Source organism: Haemaphysalis longicornis, unplaced genomic scaffold (genome assembly GCF_048455015.1).
Source record: "Haemaphysalis longicornis isolate Haplotype H1 unplaced genomic scaffold, Haemaphysalis longicornis Haplotype H1 scaffold_9, whole genome shotgun sequence".
NCBI lineage: Eukaryota > Metazoa > Arthropoda > Arachnida > Ixodida > Ixodidae > Haemaphysalis > Haemaphysalis longicornis.
Window position 1 is genome coordinate 11,307,683 of NW_027526460.1, and position 27,417 is coordinate 11,335,099.

The following is a 27,417-nucleotide window of genomic DNA, read 5'->3' on the forward strand; positions in this document are numbered from 1 at the left end:
GTAGCTCATTCTACCTCAGAGCAAATTTTGCGATTGTTACTGTGCCTGGTAAGCTGACACCTTTGCAGTGATTGCTATAGACCATAGCTGTTTCCACTACTTACTAAAAATGATTGAAAGACGGCTTACGCAACCTGGAGTTACTCCCCCTACATGTAGTCAATAAATAAAAGAATACCACATTTGTCAATTCGGGTTTTAGCACGCTTGACTGTCACCCGGACTAGTCCGGTTCCCTGTAAGAAAGGTACCTCGACTCAAGGCCACCTGGGTTCTTTAATATGTGTTTGACATGCCGAAACTTGTATATCTGCCCTAGAATGAAAGCTCGAACGCCGCACTGCTGCCAGAAGACAGCCCAAGCGCCGCCTCGGTACACGTGCAGGTGCGGCACGTGCAAGCGGATTACCCATTTAATCGAAACCGACGCACCTGAGGTGGCTCTTTCGCTGCACGGTGGCGAAGTAGGCAAAGTGCTCGGTGTGGAAGCCGTACACGTAGTGGACGAGGTAGTAGTCCTTGATGTGGTTGGCGATGTCCACGCGGGCCGTGGCCGAGAAGGACTGCTCGATGATGGCGAACAGGGGCTGGTCCGAGCGGCCCTCGAGGCTTCGGCTGCAGATGGAGGGCACCATGTCGCGGTACGGGCCCTGGCGGCTGTTGGTGGTGGCCACGTAGAGCACGCGCGACGCGGAGCGACCGTGGTAGTGCGAGGGCCCCACGAAGGCGTGCGTGGACGAGTTGCGGTCGTTGGCCGCCACGGGGATCGGAACCAGGGCCTCCTGCTGCGTGATGTCGTCCAGCTGGTGGCGCCGGCAGGCGCCCTGGTGCACGCTGCCGCACGCGATCAGCTTGCGCGCCTTGTAGTCGATCACCAGCACCTGCGTGGCGGCGGGCCGCAGGCGAGGAAAGCGCGGGGAATGAGCACTAGGCGCTCGCTCACCTCTGTGGGAGCTGTCAAACGCTGTCGTTGAAACAAATACAGGGAAGCTTGCACTCATGTGCAAGACTTGAATGGAGAAGCTGTTATTGGTTAGCTTTCACGGAGAGATAGTTTCAGCATCACGTTTATTCACATAATGTGGAGCTAGTACTTGTCGTATACGAAGATGACGACAACATCTTCTATGCAACGGCTTCTTAATCCTTAATGGCTTCTATTCACGGCTGCCCATGTCGAGAAAGAGGGCGACGGGGGTAGTTAAGCGGACGTTCGCGGCTTAAACCAGCTGAACGCAGTTGTTCTGTTAGTTTTGTTTTTGTTGTGCTTGGCGCCGCTCGCGCCAGCGTGAGGCATACTCTTTTCTTTTGTCTTTTGTTTTTGTTCTGATTTTATTTCCCCTTTCTTATACGATGTTTTTTTAACCCGGGCCTTTTGTTTACTTTTATAAAGAGAAATCTGACGTGAATTTATAATGAAAAGAATGCAGGAATTCTCGCTTATGTACAGGTGCCATCAGAAGTAATTGGAGCACGGGGAGATGTGGCCGAACCGCAGTGTAGCTGCACCAGCGGCAAACGAAAGGATGAGAAAACGCATGCGCGCAGCTGGCGACGGCGATACCCTAGTTATATATCTCAAACCATTTTATTTAACCTGGATTCGAGCATTCTCAGCAGCATACTGGTCTCGGCGATGGCGCTGATAGCAGAGACACATCTGACAACGTCTTTGACACCCTTCCACGCACGCGAGCTGCCGGAGAAGCGGCGCTCGCACAGGAATCTGCAGTGACAGTTTTTTTTTTCTTCAAATATTTTTAGGTTTGATGTTTGTATACCATCGCCTCCTGTATTTTTACAATGCCAAACGCATCGCGTGCTTCCCAATGAGAGTGAGTGGTACGTCTGTACTTGTGTTTTTGAGTGGTACGGCACCTGTACTTGTGTTTTGCCTCAAATCTGCCCAAGGTTACCTATGCGCCCAACAATATTGAAGTTTGAAGTTTGAAGTTTATTTATTTAAACCAAAAAAGATACACATATAATGTACACCGAAATCTAATAATGTTGTCAGACGGTCCCAACCATGTATGGACCATGATACCAGCGGCAGAAGTTCAGAAATTTTTTGACCAAATGTACTTCGCCTTTAGGTTCGCACCATAGAACGTACATAGATGGCGATAGTGGCATTTCGCACCCGAAAAAACCACCACTTCATCACAAAAAGTGCCCCCCCCCCCCTAAGAAAAACGCTTCGTTACTAGCCGAATAATGCTAGGGATACAAATCTGGCGAGAAGCAGCGATTTAAATGTTCCGGCAGCAGCACGCTTCCAAAAGCTTCTTGCGAGCTCGCGAATAGTACACGGAGAACTGTTTTGCGAGGAATAACAAGCAGGCAGAAAGCCATAGATATAGGATCTTGGGGAAAATCTCTTTGCTGTGACCGATAATGTGAATCCAATACGCCGAAAAATGGTCAGGCCTTTTGCAGTTAGAGGTTCTCACCTTGTTAATGTTGTCGGTGGGCTCCGCTTCAATGCCGGTGCAATCTGAGGGCGAGCAGAGCACGCTGTCGTCCACCGGGCCCGTTTGCACCGAAGCCTCGAGCTCCAGCGACGAGTTGAACTGGTACAGCCAGTTGGTGGCACCGACATATATCCGTCCCGTGCTTGTGTCCACCACAAAGTGGGTGAAGTTGACGGTCTCGTTGAACGTCGTGTACGACGCCAGCACGCTGGGGAACCTCGGGGCCTTCTTGGGACCGGGGGGCGAGGAGACCGCCGGCGCGGCTCCCGTGGTCGTCACCCAGAGGGAAGCCATCAGGCCGGCCACGATGGTGGGCCAGAGGACGGACGAAGAGGTCCATGAAGGATGCCGCTGCCGACGGCCGCGGCTTCTTCGCCGACAGTGCTGGGGTGTGCCTTCGGAGCGCATTTTTTCCGGGCGGCCCCGATACGCTGGGGAGAACCTGGTGATGTTATCCGGTTGCCTCACTCCGGGGGTTTACCGGGAACGCCTAATTGTCGCAGGTTTGTGTGCGCGGGCATGATGATCGCGAGGAGGGCTCCTTAAAACAGACAAGTCACTGCACCACCTGCGAAAAGGTAGACAAAAAAAAAAACCGATAGCGAGGTTAGTATACCTTGGAAAGGTACAATAAAGGTAGAAGTAAGGGTAACAGAGTGGATTCCTAGAGAAGGCAAGCGTGGCAGGGGGCGGCAGAAAGATAAATGGGCAGATGAGATCAAGAATTTTGCGGGGATAAATTGGTCGCAGTTAGCACAGGACCGGGATCATTGGAGATTAATGGGAGAGGCATTTGCCTTGCAGTGAGCGTAGATAGGCTGGTGATGATGATGATGAAGGGTGTGAGATTCGAATAAAAGATATAATATTTAAATCCCCCCCCCCTCCCTCCCTTCCATGCTCTCCCACACACAAAGACACTTGCAATAGAATACCAAAAGTGGAGCCGGCCATATAACAAACATGGTACGTCTATTTCCACTAAGCGTACTTACCGTATTTACCCGATTCTAACGCGCACTTTTTTTCCGAAAACATAGGCCAAAAAATCGCATGCGCGCTAGAATCAGATACAAAACCGAAACTGCCGAAACAGCGGAAATTTCGTCACACCCATCGCCATCTCAAGATGGCGCCAAAGCTTTTAGCAACGTTTTTTCAAACGCAGCAAGCCTAGGCGCCTAGGCTTTTCTATCGAAGTTCACACAAATCGTTAAATCGTTTCACTTGCGCGCTTGATAACAGCAATGGCAGCAGCGGCTCCCACGCGTTCAAAACGAGCGGTCGGCTGAAGCGTGCACCTCTGGAGAAGCTCTCGGGATGGGCGTGCGAGGCGTGGGCCACGATCCCATAGACCATGGTTGAACGTTCGTTCAGAAGTGTGGCATCGCGAACGCGCTTGAAGACACCGAGGCCGAGATGTTGTGGTCAGCGGAGAGCGACGAGGAGTGAGATCAGTGAGATTACTTCGGGAAATAAATCGCCCATTTCTCTCGCATTCGTTTGTCTGAGTCACAAAGTCCCGCGCGCGTTACAATCGGAGGTGCAAGTTTTTTCGGTTTTTTTTACCAGGAAAATCGGGTGCGCATTAGAATCCGGGGCGCGTTAGAATCGGGTAAATACGGTATTTACAACGTTGCGAAAAGAAACATACAGCGAACATATACAACGAAATTTGCACGAAACATTAGCGAAACTTACAGCGAACATTATTATACAAGATTGTATGTCGACAGCGCAACAACAGCACAAGAAATGATAAACCAAAGGTGGAAAAATGCAGTGCACGTATGTGAAAGGCTTCGCAAGTATTAAAAGCTCGGTCGATGAGCGACCAGGACAAATTTGCGGACGCAATAATGTGTTGCATCAGTCCAAACTTCCAAGAAAGTGAGAGACGGAGTACGCCAGAGTGCGCCACAGCCCAAGCATTGGAATTTTTCCCACATGAGGTCTGCGGGTTTCAATCAGAGCTCTAATGATTTTGTAACCACAATACATTTTGAAATAACATTGCATTCCGCCATAACTGAGTAACTGCAGTCACTTGCAGCATCGCCTGATGCATTAAAGATATTGTGCTGGCGATTCATATACGCCCTCACGGAAACAACCGTCAGCAGCTGATTCTGCAAGCCGTTCCTCACATCCCAAACCTTTTTTTTTTTTTAAATACACTATAACCGCGAAGTTACGGCAAACCTAAGGATAGAAAGTGGGATGTTTGGGAGGCCTGTGGGAGGGAAATATTAGTAAAAAATTCTGAAAATTTTAGAAAGGTTACTTTGCAGTTTGACTAGTGGCAAGCAGACAGAATGACCAAAATAGAAACCGTGGGTCCTGGTTGTCCTCCGCGTCCCTTCTGGTTTTCTTCGTACCCTCCGATTGCCTTCCCTCTTGTTGTCTTGGTTTACAGCCAAGTTCTCTATGGCTCTTCTCTGAGTTTTGCCGTAGTGTACAGATACAGATCGTGCAACAACAGAATAAAACATAGACCGTGTTACTGTCCCGCGACCAAACGCTCCACCCAAAAAACGTGATCGCCCCTAGAGGACGTACATCTGTGCCACCCCGTTGCCAAACCCAACTGCCGCTGAGTTTCCTTCGAGCCACCCTGCCCCATTTATGATTGTCCGTGTCATCCTTCGCCGGAGAGATGTTGTTGGCACTGGCTGAATGCGATTCTGTGTTGCCTCCATGCTAGTTACAGGTACTCACGAGGCGTGTGAACTTTCTCTTTATCCCACGAGGTAGCGTCTAGACATCTCGCATTTTCCTTTTACGTTGTTGCCCACCTTTAGAACTTTATTTTACATTTCGCCCCACTCAAGGAGTCTCGGTTTCAAGTTTTTGGCATGTATGTTTGACATCAGAAACCTTACAGTGAACACGCAACCACTGGTAGGATAGAAACGTTCGTGAAATATGATTTAAGTGTGCTGCTGCAACCCAACTGCCGTTTCGACAGTAGTATACAGCCATCATTGTTAAATTTTGAAAAGAACGGAGGCACAAGATATTAAAAACAATTAGCACAACGTGCAACCAAATTCTTGGAAAACGTTGGTGCACTTGTTCTTCCTCTATTGAGCCCATAAATAGGAAAACCCAAGCTATTTAAGAGCAATTAATGTCCAAGCTTTCTCCTATCAAATTACTTGAAGTTTTTGGAAGCCCTAATGGGGGTATTTACAAGCAGCATAGAGTTTCTAGTGAAATCCTATTTGACGAGGACACAATGCGATATCCGACGCCCGTGGTACGCAATTTCGTGTTGAGGAGCTATTGCAGCCTATTTGCCAAGGTTCGCTTCTCTGAACGCAAAAAAGGGTTGCTTACAACCGAAATAAGCCCTCAATCACAAAGCAAAGTTCAGCTTCCTGACCATTTAGAGAACACCAATGCTGATGGCTCTAAAATGAAATCCGAGGAATTATCCGTACAAAAGGAAATCTAATGAGGGTTGGCTGCAAGAGAACTAAGCCCTTAATCCCAAGGCAAAGTTCAGTTTCCTGAGCGTTTAAAGAATAGCAATGCTGATTGGTCTAAAATGAAATCCGAGAAATTATCCGCACAAAAGTAAATCAAGCGAAGCTTTTCCTGGCGTCCAGGTCAAGTCGCCGACTACATTTTAAAACCCTCGTCGTTGCGAAATATGTTTCATAAATCTGATAACGGCAAGAAGACGGACACACAGCTTTTATGTATGAGCCACGGTTGGTACAGCAGACGTTCACTGAACTTTGGGGCGCTCCGAATTCTCCTAGACTGCTTCAGGGCGCATTTATGGTATAAGAAATGGAATGCCTTTCCAGCTGCCAATTCGTCTGAAACGAGACGCATGACTGTCGTGACGGCGTCAGCAGATGACAGAAAAAAAGTGCCTGCAGACACTAAAAAAGTAAATATAAACGTAATGCAACGTCATGTTTATTATTTTATTCTCTCCTCAAAAGCTCCCGAATATGCGATCGTACTATGGTTGCTCCCCTAAACGCCTGTTGGGTAAGGCTATAAAGTTCCTGCCATTTTAGCTGCGCTCGTATTACGGGAGGCAAGAAAACGTTAGGCAACTGCAATGCCGAAAATGTTCGTCCGTCTGCCTAGATAAATCTTTATTTGCCAGAGAGATGGTTGCCCGGTAAGACCGAGATACGTATATGAAGTTCGCCCCACTCGAGGTATGAAAATATTGCGCCAGCCAGGAAAGAGGCGCCTCTTTCCTGTCTGTTTTCCTTCCTCCAGTTGTGCCTGGCGCTTAACCTGTTCCCATGATGAAGTACCAACTAGCTCGCACCGACACATTAATTCAGTTCATTGCGCCAGCCTTGGCTGAAGTCCTGGGTTTTAATCCCTGAAAAGTTCGTTTCACGCAAGCGCGTTCGTTACATAGTTTTTTTTTTTTTTAGTTTAGACACGCTGGCTGAAAGCTTAATGAAAGGACTAATGAAACAGTATTATGTAAGCTACGGTGAAATGTTGGCACCTTTCTTGTTTCGTTTTGGTCTCCTTGCAAGGAAGGTATAAATGAAATGTCTTCTTTGTAGCTCCCACACTTTTTTTTTGTTAGAACGTACACAAAACCGAACCTAAATTCCAGCAGTTATCCAGACTTCCCTTCCTCTGACACCAAACCCCTCGAGAAGCATATTAAAACCGAAAAGATTTTACGCGCAAATAAAATGTTTCGGAAGGTGGCGCAAACAAACGCACAAACACATATAAAATGTAGCATACTCCCGAGGGTGAGACGCGTTTGTCAGCTTGGCAGACCGAAGTGGCAAGCTATCCAATAAAAGGGTGCAACAAGTGCCCACACATTTTATCTCAGTAAGTCCCGTGTTCTTTGCGAAATGAAAGCTTTAAGTTGACAGGTCGGCATATAAAATCAAATAGACACAATCGCCATCATCCGTCATATACCGCTCAGTGTGAGAGCATTTCGGTTGTATACCAAACACGTTTTTTTTCCTCCCTAATCACGCCTGCGAACCACTTCCATCGAAGTCTTTGTTTCCACGTAACTACTTCCAGCTTTCTTTCGTTATTCTTTACTCGTGATTTCTGCGGTGCAAACAGAGAACTTGTTTCCACGAGAGCAAGTACCAGTTTGAAGAGTTAGTGACACATCACGCAAGAAAGCAGTCGCGGGAGAAGCAAAAGCGCTACAGGGCGTCGGAGGCCCGCAGAAGGCGCTTTGAGCTGCTTCCGCTGCGAACAAGACCAAACGCCTCCACGAGAAGAAGAAAAAAAACAGAACCAGAAATCGAACGCAGCGAGGAGAATGGCGAACATCTCACACATCCAGCTCTTTGGTTTCTTCTTTTCGCCGCGACTAGAGGAAACAGCTGCCATTGTTTTGAACGGTTGATGCATTTTTAATGTGCGATCGAAACTCGACAGCGCCATCACGCCAACTTGGCTATGCCTTTTCCAGCTTCGTCTGGTCGAAGCTTCCGCGCTTTCAGGTTTCTTTTTGCGCTGCTCCTCTCTCTCTCGATGTGTGTTTCGTTGTTCTGTTCCCCGGCGTAGGTGCGCGCCCTTGTTCATCTTCGTCTCACGTAAAGCCGGCTTCAACTTGTTGGCTGGCTTGCTGCATATCCCACCGTTCCTTCACCGCGCTTATCTATCGACATGTTCGTGCAAGCTGTTACATGGCGGCTGACGCCTTGCGACACGCTCCCTGGTTTTCAAAACGACCACCAACATAACATTTTTTTTCTTCACTGGCGCTGACTAGAATCTTCCGTGGAATTGTGAAACAGTTGTGTCAAGAAGGGCTTGCGACACTACAACGTGGGTGACTCGTCGAGGTTGCGAGAGAGGAATTAGTTTTCACTTTATGATGACAGTTAGGGGCTGCTTAATTAACTAGAAACCTGAAACTTACCCCAGGTTGAGAACTTTACGCACGCTGGTTGTTGCCATGCAACGATGTGATTTTTTTTCTTTTTTTTTTCTTGCTCCTTTCGTGTGGTAAAGGGACAGACAAACGATTTTTGTCGCGTATATGTTCTCTATCCCAAATGAAAGCCGGCGTTTTATTTAGCCCGGTAACCACAAGCAATTTCTAAACAAATTGGCGGAAATAATTTTAATTCGGCAGCAAACTTCCTGAAATCGGAAGGGTGGCGGTTCGTAGTGTCGAAACTTCACACTACAATATGTGTCCCTGTCACGTGACCTGCAAACCCAGCAGCTACTGTAACTGCTGAAACGTTTATTTACGTATTGAAAACCTTTTAACACAAGTATTTGTACAAGGTTAAATTGTATATGTATTTCTAAACATTATTTTGAAAATTTTAAACACACGCCGCCCGCCGCCGCAAGGTTGCTCTCAGTGTGGCTAACTGAGCCTCCATGCCCAGAATCAACGGCAGCGTTCAGTAAACAGACCCCGTGAAGGAGCTTTGACGATTCTGCCTGAGTCAGGGGCGTTTGTTCTGCCAAAATAATTGATTTCAGTTTCCAAATACGCCAACGGCAGCTTAACAAAAAAAAAAGAAAAAACGTCGCGCCCGGGGAGAATCGAACTTCCCGCCTCCACAACGTGAAGCCAGATTCTACCTATCGTCTATCCCAACAGATCGTGCATTCGTGCAAAATAGACCGCTGCATTAAAAACACACATAAAGGAACAGGAAAGCCTGCCATTCAAACTTTTTTAGTTGGAGACAAGTTTTGAAATATCGTTTTTTATTTCGCATATGGACAAAAGTATGTTGCCGAGCTACTCTATGTCATGGTTGCCAGCATTATTTTTGGGAGGGACACATACGGCTCGTAGACCTAAAAATTTCGATTTAAAAAATTCTAGGGTGTTATCACCAAAACCGTTTCTCGTCTAGGGGCTTTAAGTGATGCCCTTTCATTTGGGATAGAAATATATACTCGACAAAAATCGGTTGTCTGTCCCTTTAAAATATGCGTCACCGGTCGGTAAGTGCTTTTTTTAAAGAGTTAAGCGACTTAGATAATTATGATTCGGATTGCATTCACGCTACGCTGTGTTTTGGTTTCCCCTCTTTATGTGCATTTTACGCGTTACTTCTTCCCAGGTGTATCTGCCCGGCAAAAACGCTTGTCGGGACCGAGATACACTTGCGCTTTATAAATACTTTCGGCGTAATAAATTTATTGTTGAAATTGATTTGTTCGTTTTGCTTTCGCGCAGCAGCGTTATTCACTTCGGGGAGTTGAAAACCTAGCGCCGTTACACATAGACGTGGCGCAAAATGGTTGACGCGCCACAGCATAAAAACAATTTCAAGAATCCTTGAGCACGCGTGTATATAGGCAACATAATCCCAAACTACTGAAACGGCTGGCATGGTTCGTGCGTGTCCACACTGTTCGGCACTGTTGGGTCCACTGTTCGGCACTTTTCTGCACTGTTCGGCATGCACTCTCCACACAAAGAAAACCTTAAGCCTATTTGAGGCCAAATATCAGTAGAGAAGCAATAGCTAAGCTTGTTTTAGTTTCATGCACGTTGGATTAGAGCGTATGATCTCAATTTAAAAAAATCAACAATGCGTAGAAACTGTATTGAAGAGACGAAAGACAAAAGCAAATACAAAAGCTAGAGATGTCCGCGCATGCTGTTCCAAGCCCAACAAAAGTTAAATTAGAAAGAGAACGACGCGCGCTGTCCCAACAGATAATGTGCCAGCAGTGAGCCCACGGGAAAACTGAATGGAATTGAATAAAATTGATTACAAAAATAATGGCCTAGGACGTCAGTGGAGAAAAGAGAGAGTGGAATAAGATGACGTCGACATGTGGAGGAGTAAGAAAACAGGGGAATTAAAAAGGATGACGATGATAGTGGGAGGCCACGTTTGGCAATTGAAAACTAATGCTTCCGCATTCATTGCATCCTGAGGAGTGCTTAGGTGACCTCGTAATTATTTGTATTTTTAACAGGGCTAGATGGGAAAGGACACTTCAGAGTAAGGGTTTATTATCTTAGAAACAAGTTACACCAAAAGTAACCCTCTTCGCGCACTGAGTGATTCTTTTTCTGCACTGGGAGCAAAAAAAAAGGCGGGAGCATTTCTGGTTTCTCGTGTGCGTGCACCATTGGGCGCTGCATGTTGCGCGTTTAGCTTCTCCTGACCGGGGTGCCCGCCGATCTTTCCGACTATATAAAAACGCCTTTCAAAGGAAGAAAAACAGAATGTTGTATGCGACTCTCGCGTAACGGCCACGGAATGTTGAATAGGTTCGGTGGAAACATTAAGATAACGGCCCAGGGGAGAGCAAGAATTACTTCCTCCACGCGAGGATGAAATTCTACGCGCTCAGGAGCGATGGAACCTGCGCCAGCAATTGTAAAACGCTGAAACGAGGGCCTTTGAGGTTTTCGAACACCCGTTACCGCGCAGGCTTTTTTCATTGCGTCGGAATGGACTTTTTCCTTCTGCACTGCTTTGGTGAGCTCATAGATTCTATCGAAATGCAGTTACATTGTGAACTACAAAAACGGCGATATTTCTTTAAAACACGCAGTGAATAAACGCTGGCAGTCAGGAATTCCTGCAGGCACGTAAAAGCTACTGTCGCGTGGGATACATAAAATAAGCCGCAAGGTACCCAGAACTATAACCAAGCACGATTCCCGTTCTCAGTCTAGCGTATAGTGCTTTCGCCTATGAACCAAGTTGGCAGTAGCTTTAAAATTGATTTGCAAGATAATTTACAAAGCTGAAAAACAATGAAAGCGCACTGCAAACCGAAGTGACGTCGTTGAGACATTTTGTGAGGTGGCCATGAAAGGAACCTAGAAATAAATTAAGCATTTGTGTTTCTGCCGTATAGTCAGATGAAGAAATACATGAGTTGAGCAGCTTAGTAGGATCAAAAAGTTGGCTCGATATATTCACTTCAGTGTGTTTTTCATTGCATTAAAAAAAACTTTTTCCACCCATGCCTCCTTTTGATGACCGAAACCACCACCCACTCCTCCCCCCTAAAAAAATGTATCTAACCTGTCAGTTTGGAGCATAGGAGTGCAATTAAGGAGCAGTAATTGGTCTCCGAAAATTCCCAAAAGTGGGTTTCACGGTTCATTCTTGAGATTTCGTTGTGTCAGCTGACGTAACAATGAAGTCGGGGAAAAGGGACGCAATTCTTCCAGTCAAATACCCTTGAAAACGTTGCGACGAGGAATTTCATTTGCCCAAACGGGTGCGTAGTAAACTCGAGCACATTTTATAATACGTAAACGGAGTAGTATTGTATCTATATCTGTCGCCTGTACGTCTTCAGAGCGATCATAAAGTGCCGTTATAAAATATAGTGCGAACGTCGGCAGCAAAGAAAAAACAGCGGTGGAGCTTACTCGTCACGGCCGGCGGCCCTTGGCTGGGGTACTTAAATGGGCGTGCGCGTAAAATATTGCCGACCCAGCCGTGACACCCCACGGCAGTTTGTGTTGCGTTACCAGTGCTCGATATTGCAGAATAATAAAGGGGAAACCCAATATTCGCTTACATAGCTTCATAAAGAAAGAGCTATCAATGTGGCTGAAAGGCAACGTGTATATATATATATATATATATATATATATATATATATATATATATATATATATATATATATATATATATATATATATATATATATATATATATATATATATATATATATATATATATATGTATATATATATATATTGACGCGTACATCTTTTAAGGACAGGAAAACAATCAGGGCCCATTCCGGGAAACACGTGAGAGCCCATCGGCGCCCGGATTCGTGCGCCTGCATCTATTTCGACCGCGTCAGCGTCAGGCGATAAATTGCGTTGTTTACAATAACAAACTGCCCCTTCATACCGCTATTCCTCCTTTACAATCCCGAACGTCCAGGCGCCAGAACGGCAAGGCGTGATAATGCAAACTGAGCAGGGTTGCTTCGCAGCGAACGCTTCGCGGAGAGTAACCGCTATCGATGGCCATAAAACACAATGATGGTTTCCCTCTGAAGTGTGGGCCGGCACCACCGAAGCCAGTGGCTTCGAATTTCCTAGACGGGAAACGACTCCGTTAAAAGCGCTATCTTCTCCAAGAGCCAGCGTTTCTCCACCGTTCGCCTGCCTCCTCCCGTCTTCTGCTCTTTTTTGCTCCCGACCATCTTCTATTTGCAGGGAGCTGTGAAATGCAATGGGCGCAATATTTATTTCGTTTTTTCCCGAGAAATAAGCCCATAAGTACGTTCCGAGTCGTAAAACTCCCGATGGTTGCCTATGTGTTTGCGGAGCTCCGTTTATCCGGCTGATCAACGTACGTATATAGAGCCAAGCAACTAGCGGCACTCGAAGCAAGGAAACGAACGCCTTCAAAGGGAGGAACGCCCGAAAAGGAGCTGAGATCTCTGAGCCGCTTTCATGCGGCGTGGAAAGAAAATGGAGGCGATACAATGTTCGAAGATGGGATATATCCACCTCCGTGGTGTACTTACGGTTGCCTCTTTCACGCAGCATTCGAAAAAAAGGAGGCGCCGCAAGAGGATTTGAGTCACCCGAAAGCGGACCGTCTTGGCGGAACGAAGTGGAGGGCAGGAACTAGCCTTGAAGCCCATTAGCTATAGTGCTTTTATCGCCCGTTACCGTGCGGCCGCGCGAAACGCAAGCAAGAAGCGTGCGGGGGCGTTTTGGCGCATATCGCCGGACTTGCACAACGATCCCGCCACGCGAGATGCACCTTTGCAGCCGTGACACGTACTGTACTCGCCAAACCCGGGACGTCAACCAAAGATGCGTGACGTCGCGTATGACTGGAAGGAACGAACCTCTTTCTCTCGGTTTCGCCGCTAGTTGTCCACTTTCACACGCCCTTTAACCTTTGCATAAGTAAAAACGAAGTAGGGAATATGACAACGAAACGCTGCCTACGTGTAACGCCCTCCTCCGCGTGTCCTGTTTGGGAGTCACTGCCCCCCGCACGAGTAAAGCCCCGCGCGTTGCGAGACAGAGCTCGCTGCTCTTGTCGCATCAAGGTCGGTGTAACGAAGGGCCGTAATGTGCATTCCCCGTCGTATGTAAGTAATAAAAACTAATGTGCCGGCCCAAAGGGACAGGGCAATCGTTCACGGCCGCGAGTGGCGTGGCTTTTGCCGGCGAGCCGTAGAGGACGCGCTGCTTGCGACACTGTCCTCGGGGCAAATAGGGGAATTGAGTTCGCATGGCCCCCCGTCGCAAGCAGCAATTAGTCGGACGACACGCCTAGTGTCTCGCGCGTCGACGGTAACACGAACGCGCTCTGTGCCGCATCCCTCTCGCGTAACTTCTGCGAAAATGCTTCTACGGTCCCTGGATGCGCAAAGCGGGTCAGAGTTGCGTCACGTGAGCCGGCTTTCCCAACAACGGTCGCGAAACATGACGAATGGGCGCCGTACCACGAGCGAAGAGCGCCAACGCCGGCTTGTAGGCGAGTATAGCGGTGAAGAGAAGTGAGAGGAGGTGCGGGAAAAGGTGGAGGCGAAACGCAGCGACCAGGTTGTATTCATCTGTCTAGACGTTGCGTGAATGCCTAATGGAGGCGTGTAGGGATGTTCCGCGGTCGTGAGTGGTGGGAAGACGTGCTAGGTGCGACACTCCGTTGGCCGGCCTCATCGAGTGTTAATTTATGTCAAGTGCTTACGGCACTGGTAGCGGTCACCGCCCTCTGGCCTTGTTTCTAGGTGGTCAGGGTTTATTTGCGGCAACATAGGTTTCCACTCAAGGATAGCGAGTCCTTGAATTACAAAATATGTTTTCAGAATGCAATGGCTTCGGGCCCGTAAAGTTCAATGAATGACATGAAATGACATAACTCTTTGCAAGATCATTCTAATAAAAAACAGAAAATGGTCATGATGGACCACATGCTTTACAAAAGACAACGACAAGAACGAAAACAAAAAAAAATGCTTAATTGCGGAAAAGTGGACAAAAGTATTAACGATTGAATTGAATTTTGAATTGAATTTTATTCATCAAGCGTGAACATTAAACGTGAATGGGTACAGATGCACAGAAGTAATTAGTAATTAATGGGTACAGATTGGTACGTAGTAAGTAATGGGTACAGATGGGTACAGAAGTAATTAGGTTCCTCCCCATTTTCTCAATTAATTGATTTTGTTTGCTTGTACCGTATAGGCTGTTGCTTTCGTTAAAAGAAGCCAGGGAGGATATCACCCATTAAGGTCTCTGTATTTTGCTTCGTCCCTATATTTTAGCCGAATTCAATAATCTCCTAGGTTTGTGACCTGTAAAGCGTTCTTTCTCACAAGCGTAATCTTGTAAAGGTGGAGCCAGCTTAAGAGCGACTGTGCGAAGCGGGATAGGGAAACAGACGGATCGTCTGCTTACTGGGGTAAAATAATTGGTATTTAAAATTGTATTTAGTAAAATACATACAACATCGTAAAATGTAGGTATACATTTTGCGAGAGTAATGTCGGAAACATATTAAGGATGTTTCTCCAAGTTTTAAAAGGTTTACCGTGCTTATAGGAGAGTACAAAAAATTTACAAGGAATTTCAGTTTTAACAACAGCAAAGAACAAAAATGAACCAGAACACAGCAAAAAAAAAAAAATCCTGTAACCTTTCGCAGGTTTATTTCTCACGTTTTATCCTTTCAACAACAGAACCTCGACCATGAAGCGCCAAAACAGTAACATAAAATTTCTGTTTCAGTAACCAAATACAATACAAACGAACCAGGAAACAGCACAAGAACTCTTACAACTTAAGGAGGCCTATTTTCAGAGAATTTTCAAATTTGCATTTTACATTTTCACTGGAATGTCGGCCATGAAGCGTCATTCTACCGGCAGTGTTTACTCGGCGGTATATTTTTCTTTTTACTATTGCCAGTTTTTTGCATTTAACCGCCATCCCAATTCATTTCCTTTTCATTCATTCACATATACACTAACCATCCGAAGCAGTCAGCCCAGCATTGTGCGGGGCTGGCTATTTCCGTCTTCGTAAAAACTCTCTATCTCTCTCTCTCTCTCTTCTATATGTACCCGTCACATTGCCTCACCACACTGCGCCTGAATGGCTAACCATTGGTGACAAAGGGGGAAAGTGCCCGAACACGGGATGTAGCATATGATTCGTTCCGAGAAAATTCGCTATGACATTACGCAACGGGAGCATGGTGTTTCGCGTGGCTTGATGCCAAAGCACAGGTAGGATTTTTTATCCTATTCCTGGATCAAGCCTCATTATTCGTCCTATTTGATCTCTTAGACGAAGTTATTGGTCATTCATGTGCATCATCGTGAAGCACGCCAAAGGGAATGTTATTAGACTGAATATAAAAATCAAGAAAATAGGCCCAGCTTGCACTAGGAGTGAAAAGCTGGAGAAACAGAGGACCTGTCGGGCCCTCTCCCTTCGTCGGAGACGAATAACCGAATGGAAACTATCCTGGGCTCCCTGAATAAGATGATAGCTCAATGTGATAGACGCCTATTTCATAACGGGAGGGACGCAGGGTCGATTCGTACCGCGACAAGCATTTTTCTCTTTCCAATTTGAGGTTTTTCGTTTCGCGTTGCACCACTTATTGCCTGTTTAAACTGCTCTACTGTTAAAATTACGCGTAGTAGGAAAGCCAGCTGGCGGATTTATAGCAAAGCAGTGTAAACATCGACGCGCTGTTTCTTCTTGTTCCGATTCTTTTTTCAAGCTTGCAACCGTCTACCGCTTGTAATACCGAACAAAAAAAAAATGTGAGTGAATTTTAATGACTGTGGCTGGATGTCTTCTGAAGGGGGTAATTATTTTTTACGCTGTTCTTTTGCAGCCAGGCACTGAAGTAACAAAAGTGGCAGATCCTCATTGGTTGAAACATCCGTAGATACTTAATTACAGACTTGCTCATTAACGAAGCAAGCCGAGAAGTTTGCTTATGTGGCCTATCTCTGTCCACGACCAAGCTTCTCATTTTGAGTTCGCAGGTTAAAACTAGATGTTGCAGTGCAGACAGAAAAAATGCGGGTTGGAGGGAAAAACCGACTAAAAAACTGATTGTTTTATTATAGTGCCAAAATACGCTAATATTCTTCGAGGACGTCCCCACGAAGAGGCATCCGGCGATATGCACCAGAAGACATCTAAAAAATGTGGTTGATCCCTGTTCCATTGGAACCGGTAAAACACGAAAGTGAAATGTGCCTTCACAGGAGAAGTTGAATGTCTATTGTCCATCGATATGAACTTGCATATCGCTATTTATATTTCGTTGGTATGGCACTGTTATACACATCAACGTTAGACACCGGAATGCACCCGCCGGAGCATTGCGTAAATCCGACTGAAACCCCAGGCGCTCGCAAATCATCCGTGCGTACGAAACCAAACGGGTTGTCAGCAAATTGTTTGGTGAACACACGGTTCGCTGCAGCGAAAGGACCAGCAGACCGTGTCACGAGCGCGACATTCGCAAGTCGACGTCATTGCCTTACAGGCTCCGCCGCAGCTTACTCTACTCGTCCCCCGTACACGTAGGCGCTGGCATCGAGGCGCCAACTTTCGGCCCTCATGAGAGGCATGATGCCCCACTTCGCTTATCCTCTCCTAGACGGCAGCACCATCTGAAGGGTAGGATATAAAACGCGTTCGTCGTCCTATTTACTCGTCTGTTCATAGCGCAGCTATGAGCGCGTTTCGTACCTCCCGTTGGGGGGAAAAAGTTCATGGATCGAATCCAGGCGCAGCCGCGTTAAATGTAGTTTTCTGGCGATGTCATTTCCGTGACGAATATGACGTCAGTGAGATCTTGGTGAACCCTGGCATAGAACACTTTTGTGTTAAAATGCCGTCAAGCGCGCCCACATGTGGCCTTGCCTACTCACTGGAAGTTTCGTATGGCGTACTGTGGTATTTAAATTTGTTATTTTTTATTTATACGCGGTGTAAAGTTTATTTTTTTGATTACTTACAAATATATCGCATAGTTACTTGATTTTTTTGTAGTTAAGTTTATTCCGCAATGGCGCTGCGTAAGGTGAACCAGCGCGGCGCACGCATTGCCAAACGTTTGTTTACGTCAGGTCGGTCGTCTATCATTCTGTTTGCGCTAGAGTAATTGGTTTGTTTTTCAACAGATTGGAGCAATTTTTTACGAATGATGTCCCCGGTGCTAGTAGCATTGCCTCGCTTTTCTCAGAATCCACGCAAGAAGCAACAATTTAAAAAAAAAAGTGAAACGATAACTTTGAAGTGGCATTTCTCAAAACACAATTCCCGCTGAGAAAAGGAACATTTTCTCTTCCGCTATTTGAGCATCCGAAACCATTTTCTTGTGAGTTTTTTATCAGTGGTATGCACACTTTCTGAACCAGAATGAGTATATTCTCACCAAATTTTTTTATTCCCATATTTTTCTGCCGAAAGTAGTTAAAATTTTTGTTTGTGCTATCTAAATATTTTTTTAAAAATCAAGAGTTGTTTTCACCATTGTTATTATAATTCAGAATTAAGCTTGCAACATTTAACACACGTAAAAAATGTTTCAGCCTTGTGTCTGTAAAAAAAATTCGGAAAATGTACCTTAAGCCGAGAAAAAAGCTAAAAAAGTATAGAATATTATTTTAAGTACAAATAAATATTTGAGTAGGAAATTTTGCAAACAGCAAACAGATATCTACTACACATGCCCTCCAAAATTTCAAGTTTATAGCTCGAAAAGCGGCGAAGTTAGCCGCAAACGTATTGGGACACCTACGTCCACTATCCGTCTCCCCTTAAGCGGATGCGATGACTCAACACGATAAGCCCGCAATCTATTACTTCACGTAGATTGCTTGCAACACAGCAGCATGCAGGTGGCTGGAAAGGAGAGGAGGGCTTCGGCCACCCGTGCTCTAAATTTTGTCTCGTTTTGGGAGGAGGGAGGAATAGCCGAGGCCACTCGCAATTGCTATCATCAAGAAACGACTACCGATAGTTATTTCTCGATCGCAAGTTGCGCACAAAAGTTACGCGGCTTCAATGTCAGCTCTAACTACGACCATCAGCCATTCTGGCATTCCCCGAAAAAAATGAAATCAACAAAACTGACTGACGATTGATGATGGGGCTTAACGCGCTGAACCTACACCTGGGGTATGAGGCGCGCCTTAGTGGAGGGCTCTGGATTAATTTTGAGCTCCTGGAGATCTTTAATATGCGCATAAATCTAGACACAGGGGCGTTTTCGCCTTTCGCCTACATGCGAAAAGCAGCCACCACGGCCGTTATCGAACCCGTGACCTAACAAAACTGAAAGGTCCAATACAGGCCGCCCGCGGCTTTCTGTACTTTGTATTTTTATTTTTATTTTGGTTCCTTTTTAGCCTTTTTTTTGTTGTACCTATTTCTCAGCTTCCCTGTTCACCCACTCCCTCCTCTTTTTGAAAGGGTGGTCCGCCCCATCCCGAAATGAAATCTTGCACACGCCAGTGGCTTGCAAGCTAAATGAAGCACCTAAGAAACCATAAAATTACGGTAAGCGCACAACCTAAACTCAATTATACGTAGCACATGGTTGTAGAAACAAGCCAAACTGGCAGTGTGTAGACTGCTTCCAACTTAATTAGGCTACCCCACACGGGTCGGTGGCTTTTTGCGAAACAGAGCCTAGATGTTGTGCAACCCAGGCTGAAAAACCTGACAAAACGGCGCTTGCAAACGGGCGCGCAAGGTTATCCCAACCCTAGTGAATATGTCGACTGTTTGGCGAAATGAACGCGCTATAAAACTGCAGCTCTTTTAACGCTCGTGTCCATCATTTCACCGGCATACTATGTCGCTGCTTTTTATCACTGTGTATCGCGAGCACCTCGCCAAATTTTAATCTCCCGGCGCGCTTTTCAGCCACCTGAATGACGCGGCAGTCTGCTGTTGGATATTCTTTGAGAGATCTTATTGGAAGCAGTTTTTAATTAGGTTCAGTTATAGTAAAGATAATGTAATAGGTAATACCTTACCGCAATGAAATTTCTTTAATGCAATGCTGGCCAAAAGAAATTGAGATAATCGTGTTTGAAGCGAGTCCACGTGTTGGAAGTTAGCTTCTACAAAGCTGACAAACTTAAAAGTCCTCTTTTGAATTTGGTTGAGTGTCATCATTCAACCTTGTTTTTGCCGAATATTCTCAAGTAGTGGAACAACAACTCAAAAATGTTGATGCCGTTTGCGCTGTTTGCAAAAGCGTTGATATTTCGTATCTACTTGCCGATTTTATTATACATTTTCGGGCAAAGTTACGGCATACGCCCACTTGTATTCAATTATAGTCCCGACAAAAAAAATTGAAGGAGAGAGAGAGAGAGTTACTATGGCAGAAATAAAAAGTTCAGGAAAAGTTGTAGATCGTTCAAAAACACGGGGGAATTCCATTATAATCATAGCTTAACTATAGGGAATGCACATTCAGGCACGTCCAGCTCTTTCAGTAGTTAGAAAAAAAGTCTCAATAGAGAAAAAGCTGACATGCTTTACTACGTTATTATGTTTTCAGAGTTTATTAAAGTGAGCTAGGAAGATGAAAGGTGGTTGTCGTAACACTTTTCTCTCTTTTTCAGAGCTTTTTCTAAGTTTTTTCATTCGAGCCTAGAGATGTCACGCGGGCTTCGGCTGCAGAAATAACCCCCCGCGGTGACTCAATGGCTATGGCGTTGTTCTGCTGAGCCTAATGACGCGGGTTAGATCCCAGCCGTGGTGGCTACTCTTTAGAGCCACCCCGAGGCGAAAAGCGGAAACGCCTGTGTCCGGAGCTTTCCACTAAGGCGAGCCGCATAGCCCACGCGTAGCTTCGGCACGTTAACCCCCCAAAATTTGAGCAAATGCTAGAAATAGCGGGACGTTATCAGAGCGTTAAAATTCAAACGCAATATTTTTTCGCAATAGTAAGGAAACTTTTCTCTGCCTGAAAATTGGGTTCTTGCATAACAATATGGAAAATATGAAGATTTATAGCTAGATGTAACATATGAATTTATCGTTTCTGGAACTTGGAATGAATTTTTCGCTAGTTAAAGCTCACTATGGGCATAGCCAGGCTTTGTGTATTACTATGATAATTTAGAAGCAGGTAATACAATATGAAATAGATATTAGGCTTGAATGAGAACGATTTTTTTTTCATTTCTTTTGTTGTTTCTACACTCTCGAAGTCTCGAGGCGTCACAGAACGGATTGGTTAAGAGTTAAAATCTTTGTCAGCCCTTTTTTGAACGCCAGAATTCGCAACACTGGTGGTGGCGGTAGGGGGGGAAGCGGTTTGTTTTGCTATCGGTATGTGACGAAAACAATTTCAATACAAATGAACATAACAGAACATAAATTGTACATTACAGCGACGATAATTTCGAAGAGAAGCGCATGCCGGGCAAAGAAAAAGGTTTTCTTCTACAAGGAGGTCAGTTTGATGTACTTTGCAAAACATCTATTTTTCTTCCAGTGTTTCGCTTCTAGAATTTTTCCGCCTGTTTTTTTTTTTCAATATATTTCCCTTCTTTATCTAGCTGCTAACCCCAAAGATCTTCCACAGTCACCCCATACCACTTTAGCCATACAAATTTGGTGTAGCAAGTGCTGGCGTTAGCATTCTGACTTCTCCTGTAAATGTACCATGGCCGAACGATGTTTTGCGAGAAAAAATTCATGTGTTCATTGTTAACAATGTTAATAAAAACATATTCCAAGCCTTATGTACTGTCTACTGTAAGAGTGACGCAAAGATATTTTACTTTTCAAATTTGGTTTTGAGGGAAACTATAAAAGTAATTAATTTCGTGTTTAAATTCGAATAAATATTCTACGTGCGGTTACCGACTTTGATATATGTATTTTATTACATACCCGCACGCCAAAGCTGTACTGTAATGGTAAAATATTTTAACTTGTAAGAGGGGGCCGCTTCTTTCTGTACTTTAGGCACAAAGGAAAGGAAGCAAATCTGCTTTTCAGATGAGTCGTGTTGAAAGACAAGTAATTTTAACACTCGCGCCTTTTACATGAGAGACAACATATCCACAGTGAAGGGCTATAATTGCTGCTTTTAGAAAAGGCCACAGGCAAATTAGTGGCGGATCTCAGAGAACGTAGAAGACACCAACGTTCCCTCGTCCTCCCAAGGGCTCTTGAAATTAGCACTGCCAAGTCTTAAAGGTGCACTATCGACTTCCTTAGTGGTTATGCTCGATGGTTACTCTTTTCTTTTGCTTTAAGCGATTGTGCGGAAATTCAGCATTAATTTCTCAGTTTCACTCACACCTTACCGATGAACGCCACACGCAATACACAAGAATCTGGGTTCCAACGTGAAGCCTTGCATATTACTAGACTTGTGAGCATCGGAGGATCTATGGAGCTCCCCAGGCTCTTGAGAATGTACCAATATTATTTATTTATTTCAATACCTTCACGGCCCATAGGGAGTTACAGAAGGGAGTGGTTGTTTGCTTAAATGTCACAACAATAAAACTTTTAAATACATGGTAAATCGGACATACAATGGCAGCAATACATACAAAATCAAAGAAAAAAACTAAAAAAAAACTAAAACACGTCCCTCAAAGTACCATTGTATTATACAATGTTATACAATATTCAAAAATACAATCAATGAGGTCAATAGAAATTCTCGGCAGCGGTTTTAAAAGCAAGTGTATTAGCAAGGGTTGCAATTGAGGATGGCAGGTCATTCCATTTTTTATACGTCTTTACAAGAAAAGAGTGATAGAGCGAAATTGTCCGCGCAAAAGGGACGTTAACTTAGTTTGCGTGATCAGTACGCGCAAATACACGTGCGGATTCGGAAAGAAGTTGGTGTTTAAGATAAGAGTTGTGATAATAAATTTTGTGAAATAAACTGAGGCGAGACAATTTCCTACGTCACGAAAGAAGAGGCAAGTTTGGAGAAAGCTTAATGGAGGATACGCTGGCAGTAAGATGGTAGTCGAATGGTATTATAGTGTCGGATAGTAGTACACCTGCACTGAGTGGCATCACCCTCTTTCTCCTCCCACTCCTCTCGAAGGAGTGGGAGGAGAGGGTGGAGGAAGAGGGAGGAAGAGCGCTATACTAAGGTATGCACTCTAGTATAGCGTTCCTCTCAAGGGGTTCCTCTAGATCCGCCCCGGCTTGTAAGTTGAATTCGCCATTCACTAGCTCTTATCTCCCTGAAAAGGCTAGTGTATACGCTGGAGAGCCGCATTTATATGCGTTAAATTTGTTATTGTATCTACCCGGTATCTACCCGGTGCAAAATTCTGGACAATTTTTGCTGCCATGCCAATATGTTCAATCCAAAGGTCCTGATGGGGGCGAAAAGCAAAAACGCCCGTGTGTACGAGATTTCGGCGCACGTTAAAAATCCCTAGGTGGTCAAAATTAATCCGGAACCCTCCACTACGGCGCGCCTCATCGCCTGCGTTGCGTCGGCGCGTTAAACCCCACAATGAATGAATCAATCAATCCAAAGGGACGCTTTGGAGGGAAAGAAATGCAAAATATAAGTACACTGTATTATAGAAGACACGTGCCCTAGCCCACAATACAAACGAAAAAGCAATGAGAGGTGTACGGCAACTGTTACAACGACTGAGAACTTACACTGAGAATAGAAGACAACTAGCCTTCATTCCATTATTGGGGGCGGTGCTAACAGGAGAAAGGACGAAAAAGATACTCGCAGGTAGAGCGCTGGTGTTCGCCACGAGTAGTCCCAGCCTGCACCAGGAAATCGTATAGGCTTTGAAATATAAAACGAGATTATATAGTCTTTCTGTGCTTTTGGCGTGGTTCTTGTTGCGGAAGGAGACATTAAATAATCGTCAGACGTGGCTAATTAGGCACGAAGCGGCCGGGAAATAGCGCTCATGCAACATCAAAAATTTATGCAACCTCCCTCCTCCCTCTCTACTGCCCGTACCTCCTTCCGAGCCGATCGTAACCTCCCGTGCGAAGCATCGCTCATTAAAGGACGGCTGACTAGGGCTACGTCCGAGACGCTTGAACGGCTTTACCGGCGTTAAGGAAAAGCAGCGCAGTAAAAACGAATCCTAAGATGTGGCGTGCGCTTTCATCCGTTGACAAGGTCTGCCCGAGACTCGGCTCGGTGCCTAGTACTGTGAACCCTAAATTCAATCTACGAAATTACCTGAATTCTCGACTTTCGCAGGTAGGCCCATGTCGCAGAAAGGCGGCGGGCTGGTTCGGGAATTTACAGGTGGAGCGATACGAGCTGGCCCAGAATTTCGCCGCGTGTTCATGCGTAGGAAGCCTCGCCTGGAGGACTCGAAAAAAAAAACAGAAAAAAGAAAAATACAAAAAAATTGTATTCGGTGCCTGCCGCTTTAAGGCCTTCCGAAGTAATGCTAGAGTTTTTGGAGGAAAGCTAGCGCGGCAAAAAAGTATTGCGCAAGACCTGAACTAGTTCCCCGATGAATAAAGGATGAACAAATTCGTCGCAACATGGCCCCATTCTTTCAACTTCTGTGAGTTACTTTGAAACAGTTGCGCGACACTAAAATTTGACGCCGCTTCAGGTTTGTGACTGTCGAAATCAGCAGGTCACCAACCCCTTCGGTGTTTCAGAGGCGAGTGGAAAATTTCGAGCAGGCCTTTCAATATTTAGACGCGGGAGAAGCCTGGGGCTTTGGAGCGGCCGGTGCGAAGCAGACAGCAGGCAAACAGCGGTTCACATTCCTCGCAAACGGTGCTCGTATACAAAGCAACTGGCTTCAATTCAACTCTTTCGCAATCTGAAAGAGTGTTTCAAAGCGCCGGTTCTCTGTGCAGTGTCAACACCGACTCGAATTTCCGCTCTGCTACTGACTGCCCTGAACATTACGAATTTATGGGTTACCGCCGTCGGCGTACGCAGTTCGAACAAGGTGCATCAATTATTTCAGAGAACGAAGTGTTATTTTCGGCGACAAGTGTAAAGGTCTGCTGGAGAAGCCCCCATCTTTGACTGAATGCGTCACAAATGGGAGGCGTTGTCAGAATGCCTCAGCGCATATAGAGCCATAGGGTGTAAAGAAGGTTCTCAGCGTTTTCTTTTCAATGGGCGGTTCACTTAGTATTAAAGGGACCCTGCAACACTTTCGATAAGCGCTTTCACTCCTTCCTTCGCGTCTAAAATCAGCGCGAAAGCTATATTTATCGCCAGCATGGAGCGGCACTGCCTGATTTGCTCGTCGCACCAGATACGCTTTCCATTTCTGCTCTGTTTTTGTGGCTTTTTTTCGAAGTTGCTATCGAAAAGTGTTCATTGCTGCAACTGAAGGAAAACCGGCCAACAGCCGCTACATGACCTTAGTGACGTACTTCTAGCCGTCGAAGAACGTCAAGACCGGAAAAGAGAGAAAAACCTTTTGAGAGAGTTTACAAGTTATCTGATTGGCATAATAAGCAGTAATTTTTGGCTGAGGTGCTTTGTGACCCCCTCATCAAAATACTGGGTGTGTTGGGTGACTACGTTCTGCAAGCATTAAAGATTATAAAAAATGTTGAAAAAAGTGTTACAGGGTTCCTTTGAAGGGGACAACAATGAGTGACTTGCAATGCGAAGGCAGCATGGTAGGTAGCTCAGAAAGCAGTCTGTTCAGACGTCAGAGAAGGCACACAAGTAAAGAAATTAAGCGAGAATAGAAAATGAACAGACACCCTGAACTACAGACGAAAAAACCCTAGCATGCATGCCTATTAGGGAAAAACCATGCCCCTACAGTGCGGAAAAAAACGAACTCTCTCTCTTTCTCTCTTGTAGACTTCACACCAATGGGTTGCATGGGATTTTTTACTTTACTTTGGGGAAGGGGGGGGGGGGGTCTATATTTGCAGCAACAAACTGTATATGCCAGTTCCTTCCCTATAAGGGTGTAAAACAAACACCAAATCATGGAGCATACATATGTTGTCTCGTAAGAACGCTTCACCGTCCACCGCGCGCACGGGGTGTGATGTTCCTAACTTTCCCCAAATTTGTCTTTTCTGTTGACGCAGAAACAAAACCCTTATGGACACTGCGGTGGAACTTCGCGCACACGTCAGCAAGTGTACCTAGCGGCCTCCCGAAGCACATAATAAAACAAACGATGTAACAAAAGGGGGAAAAAGGAACAGAAACCTTATTACAGTCTCTTTGCTACAGCTGGGAGCTCGGGCGTAGAGTTTCCGCGGAAGCTCCGCGTAACAGCTGAAGAGCTTCGAGCCGAGGCACAGTGACGCCAAAGCTACGCACAAAACCACCCAACACAAAACGCGCGGCTCATAGCGAAGTTCGTAGCGGGAAACACAAGAGCGTCTCCCGCATTTGCATAGCGTCCCCAGCGGTATACAAGCGCGCCGTTCCGCGCTCTCACAGTTTCTCGCGATTCCAAAGCGCCTTCAGCGGCCGCGCCTGCAGGTGCCTGGCCGCGCACAAAAGGATCTCTATCATGGAGTTCCTTTTGTTTTCAAGCGCCGCCAGTGCTCCTCGCTAGCGCCGAGTACCAGCGCAGTCACCAGCTCTCCGACACACCGCCGTGTGGCAGTGTACCGCAAGGCGCAACACGCCGACGAGGGTCGTTGCTTAATAGACTGCAAACTTGGGCGAGCGGGAAAGAGCTAACGACCAGGGCTTGTTTTCGCCGGTAAAACCTTCGTCCTCGGAGGCGCCTGGCCCGGAGAAAAGTGCCGCCGCGCAGCCTATGCAGATGAGGGACACACAATGTTTGCGCTGCCGAGCTGTCCCGTTATTGTTCTGTTGCTTCCTCGCCGGGAAACGGGTCTTTTTCGCCCGAGCCGTGACGGAGGGGCGTTTGTCTTACAAAGGCTCTCTCGCGCGAAATAGCCACTCGTTAGCGACAGTGCCCCCCACGCCGACATCTACGGGGTGGAACGTGCCAGTCGTGAACTGCAGAAGGGTCGTGTTAAATCGTTGCCTCTCGCGTTTTGCGCAAAGAGCCGCTGAACGTCCGAGAAGGGCGTGTAACGACTGAGCGGTTCTTCCCCTTCTTTTCCAGTTGCGGGCGCGTTTTTTGCGGCCGTGTTTAACAGAGGTGCGCGAGCGAGCCGCGAGTGTGGCAGCGGCGAGTGATGCCGCCGGTTACGCCTGGAATGCTGTTGCAGCGGGAACCCGCCGTTTGTCTCGCGAGAGGCGCCGCCGCGCTCCCTGACTCGCATTTGTCTCTCGGAAATTGGGAAAACTTCGGGTAACTGAGATTTCCGAGAACAGCTTTCTGAGGGGACGCCTGTGGATACGCTTAGAGCTCCCACTTTTGTTATAGGGCGCTGCTTCGCTAATCGGGGTAGAGGCGGAGGACGAGTGTTAACGAACAGAACGAACAAAATTCACCAGGACACTCAAGTTTGCATGCGTGTTTTGAAGGCCACAACGTTATGGCTTACCCTGGTGGTACGGACCAAACACTTCACAACTACATCGTGTTTGTGTTGTTGCTACATCATGTTAGTGCACAAATAATATGGCACATGAATTTACTGCGTGCAGTGTCGCTCTGGAATTTTCCTTGGTGCCCAAGTGATTTGTTGAGCGCTTGCGCTTGTGGTGTTGGTTTATTTTTGCATTTCTCTGTATTTCACTGCAACGCATTCCTTCTTTTCGCAAAGAGCTCTTTTTTTATTAGGGGGGGGGGGGTGGCGGTGTTTTCTCTGCGTTTTTTCCGCGTTATCGCGTTTTGCTTTGCTAAAATTGTGACTTCTGTAAGTGTTCTTTATTTCTTTTGCTTGCTTAACTTTGGTGCACAAATAAAACTCGAAGGCTGTTAGCAATTTTTATCTGCTGCTATAGCACACGATGTTATACGTTCGAATATATTGACTGTATGTTATTGTTAAAAGGGTGCAGTCCTTGTCAAGCCTTAGTGGCTTTTTGTCTGTGTTCTCTTCAGTGTCCTTTCGATACTGGAAATAAAAATGAATTGAAAAAGCTTTAAAGTT

The 27,417-nt window shown here is 45.9% G+C and overlaps 2 protein-coding genes across 3 annotated transcripts in view; one reads left to right on the forward strand and one right to left on the reverse strand.

Annotated features, from left to right (window-relative positions):
* Nucleotides 1–27,417, forward strand: part of LOC144152871 (uncharacterized) — a 204,549-nt gene that overhangs the window by 81,841 nt on the left and 95,291 nt on the right. The window lies entirely within an intron of this gene.
* LOC144152337 (plexin-B-like) overlaps nt 1–27,417 on the reverse strand; it is a 108,189-nt gene that overhangs the window by 682 nt on the left and 80,090 nt on the right. Inside the window, exons 3-4 of the mRNA XM_077683602.1 lie at nt 2,454–3,042; nt 433–881 (exon numbers count right to left, since the gene is read on the reverse strand). Coding sequence (XP_077539728.1) covers nt 433–881; nt 2,454–2,882 — 878 coding nt within the window. The 5' untranslated portion in view covers nt 2,883–3,042. The remainder of the gene's footprint in view (nt 1–432; nt 882–2,453; nt 3,043–27,417) is intronic.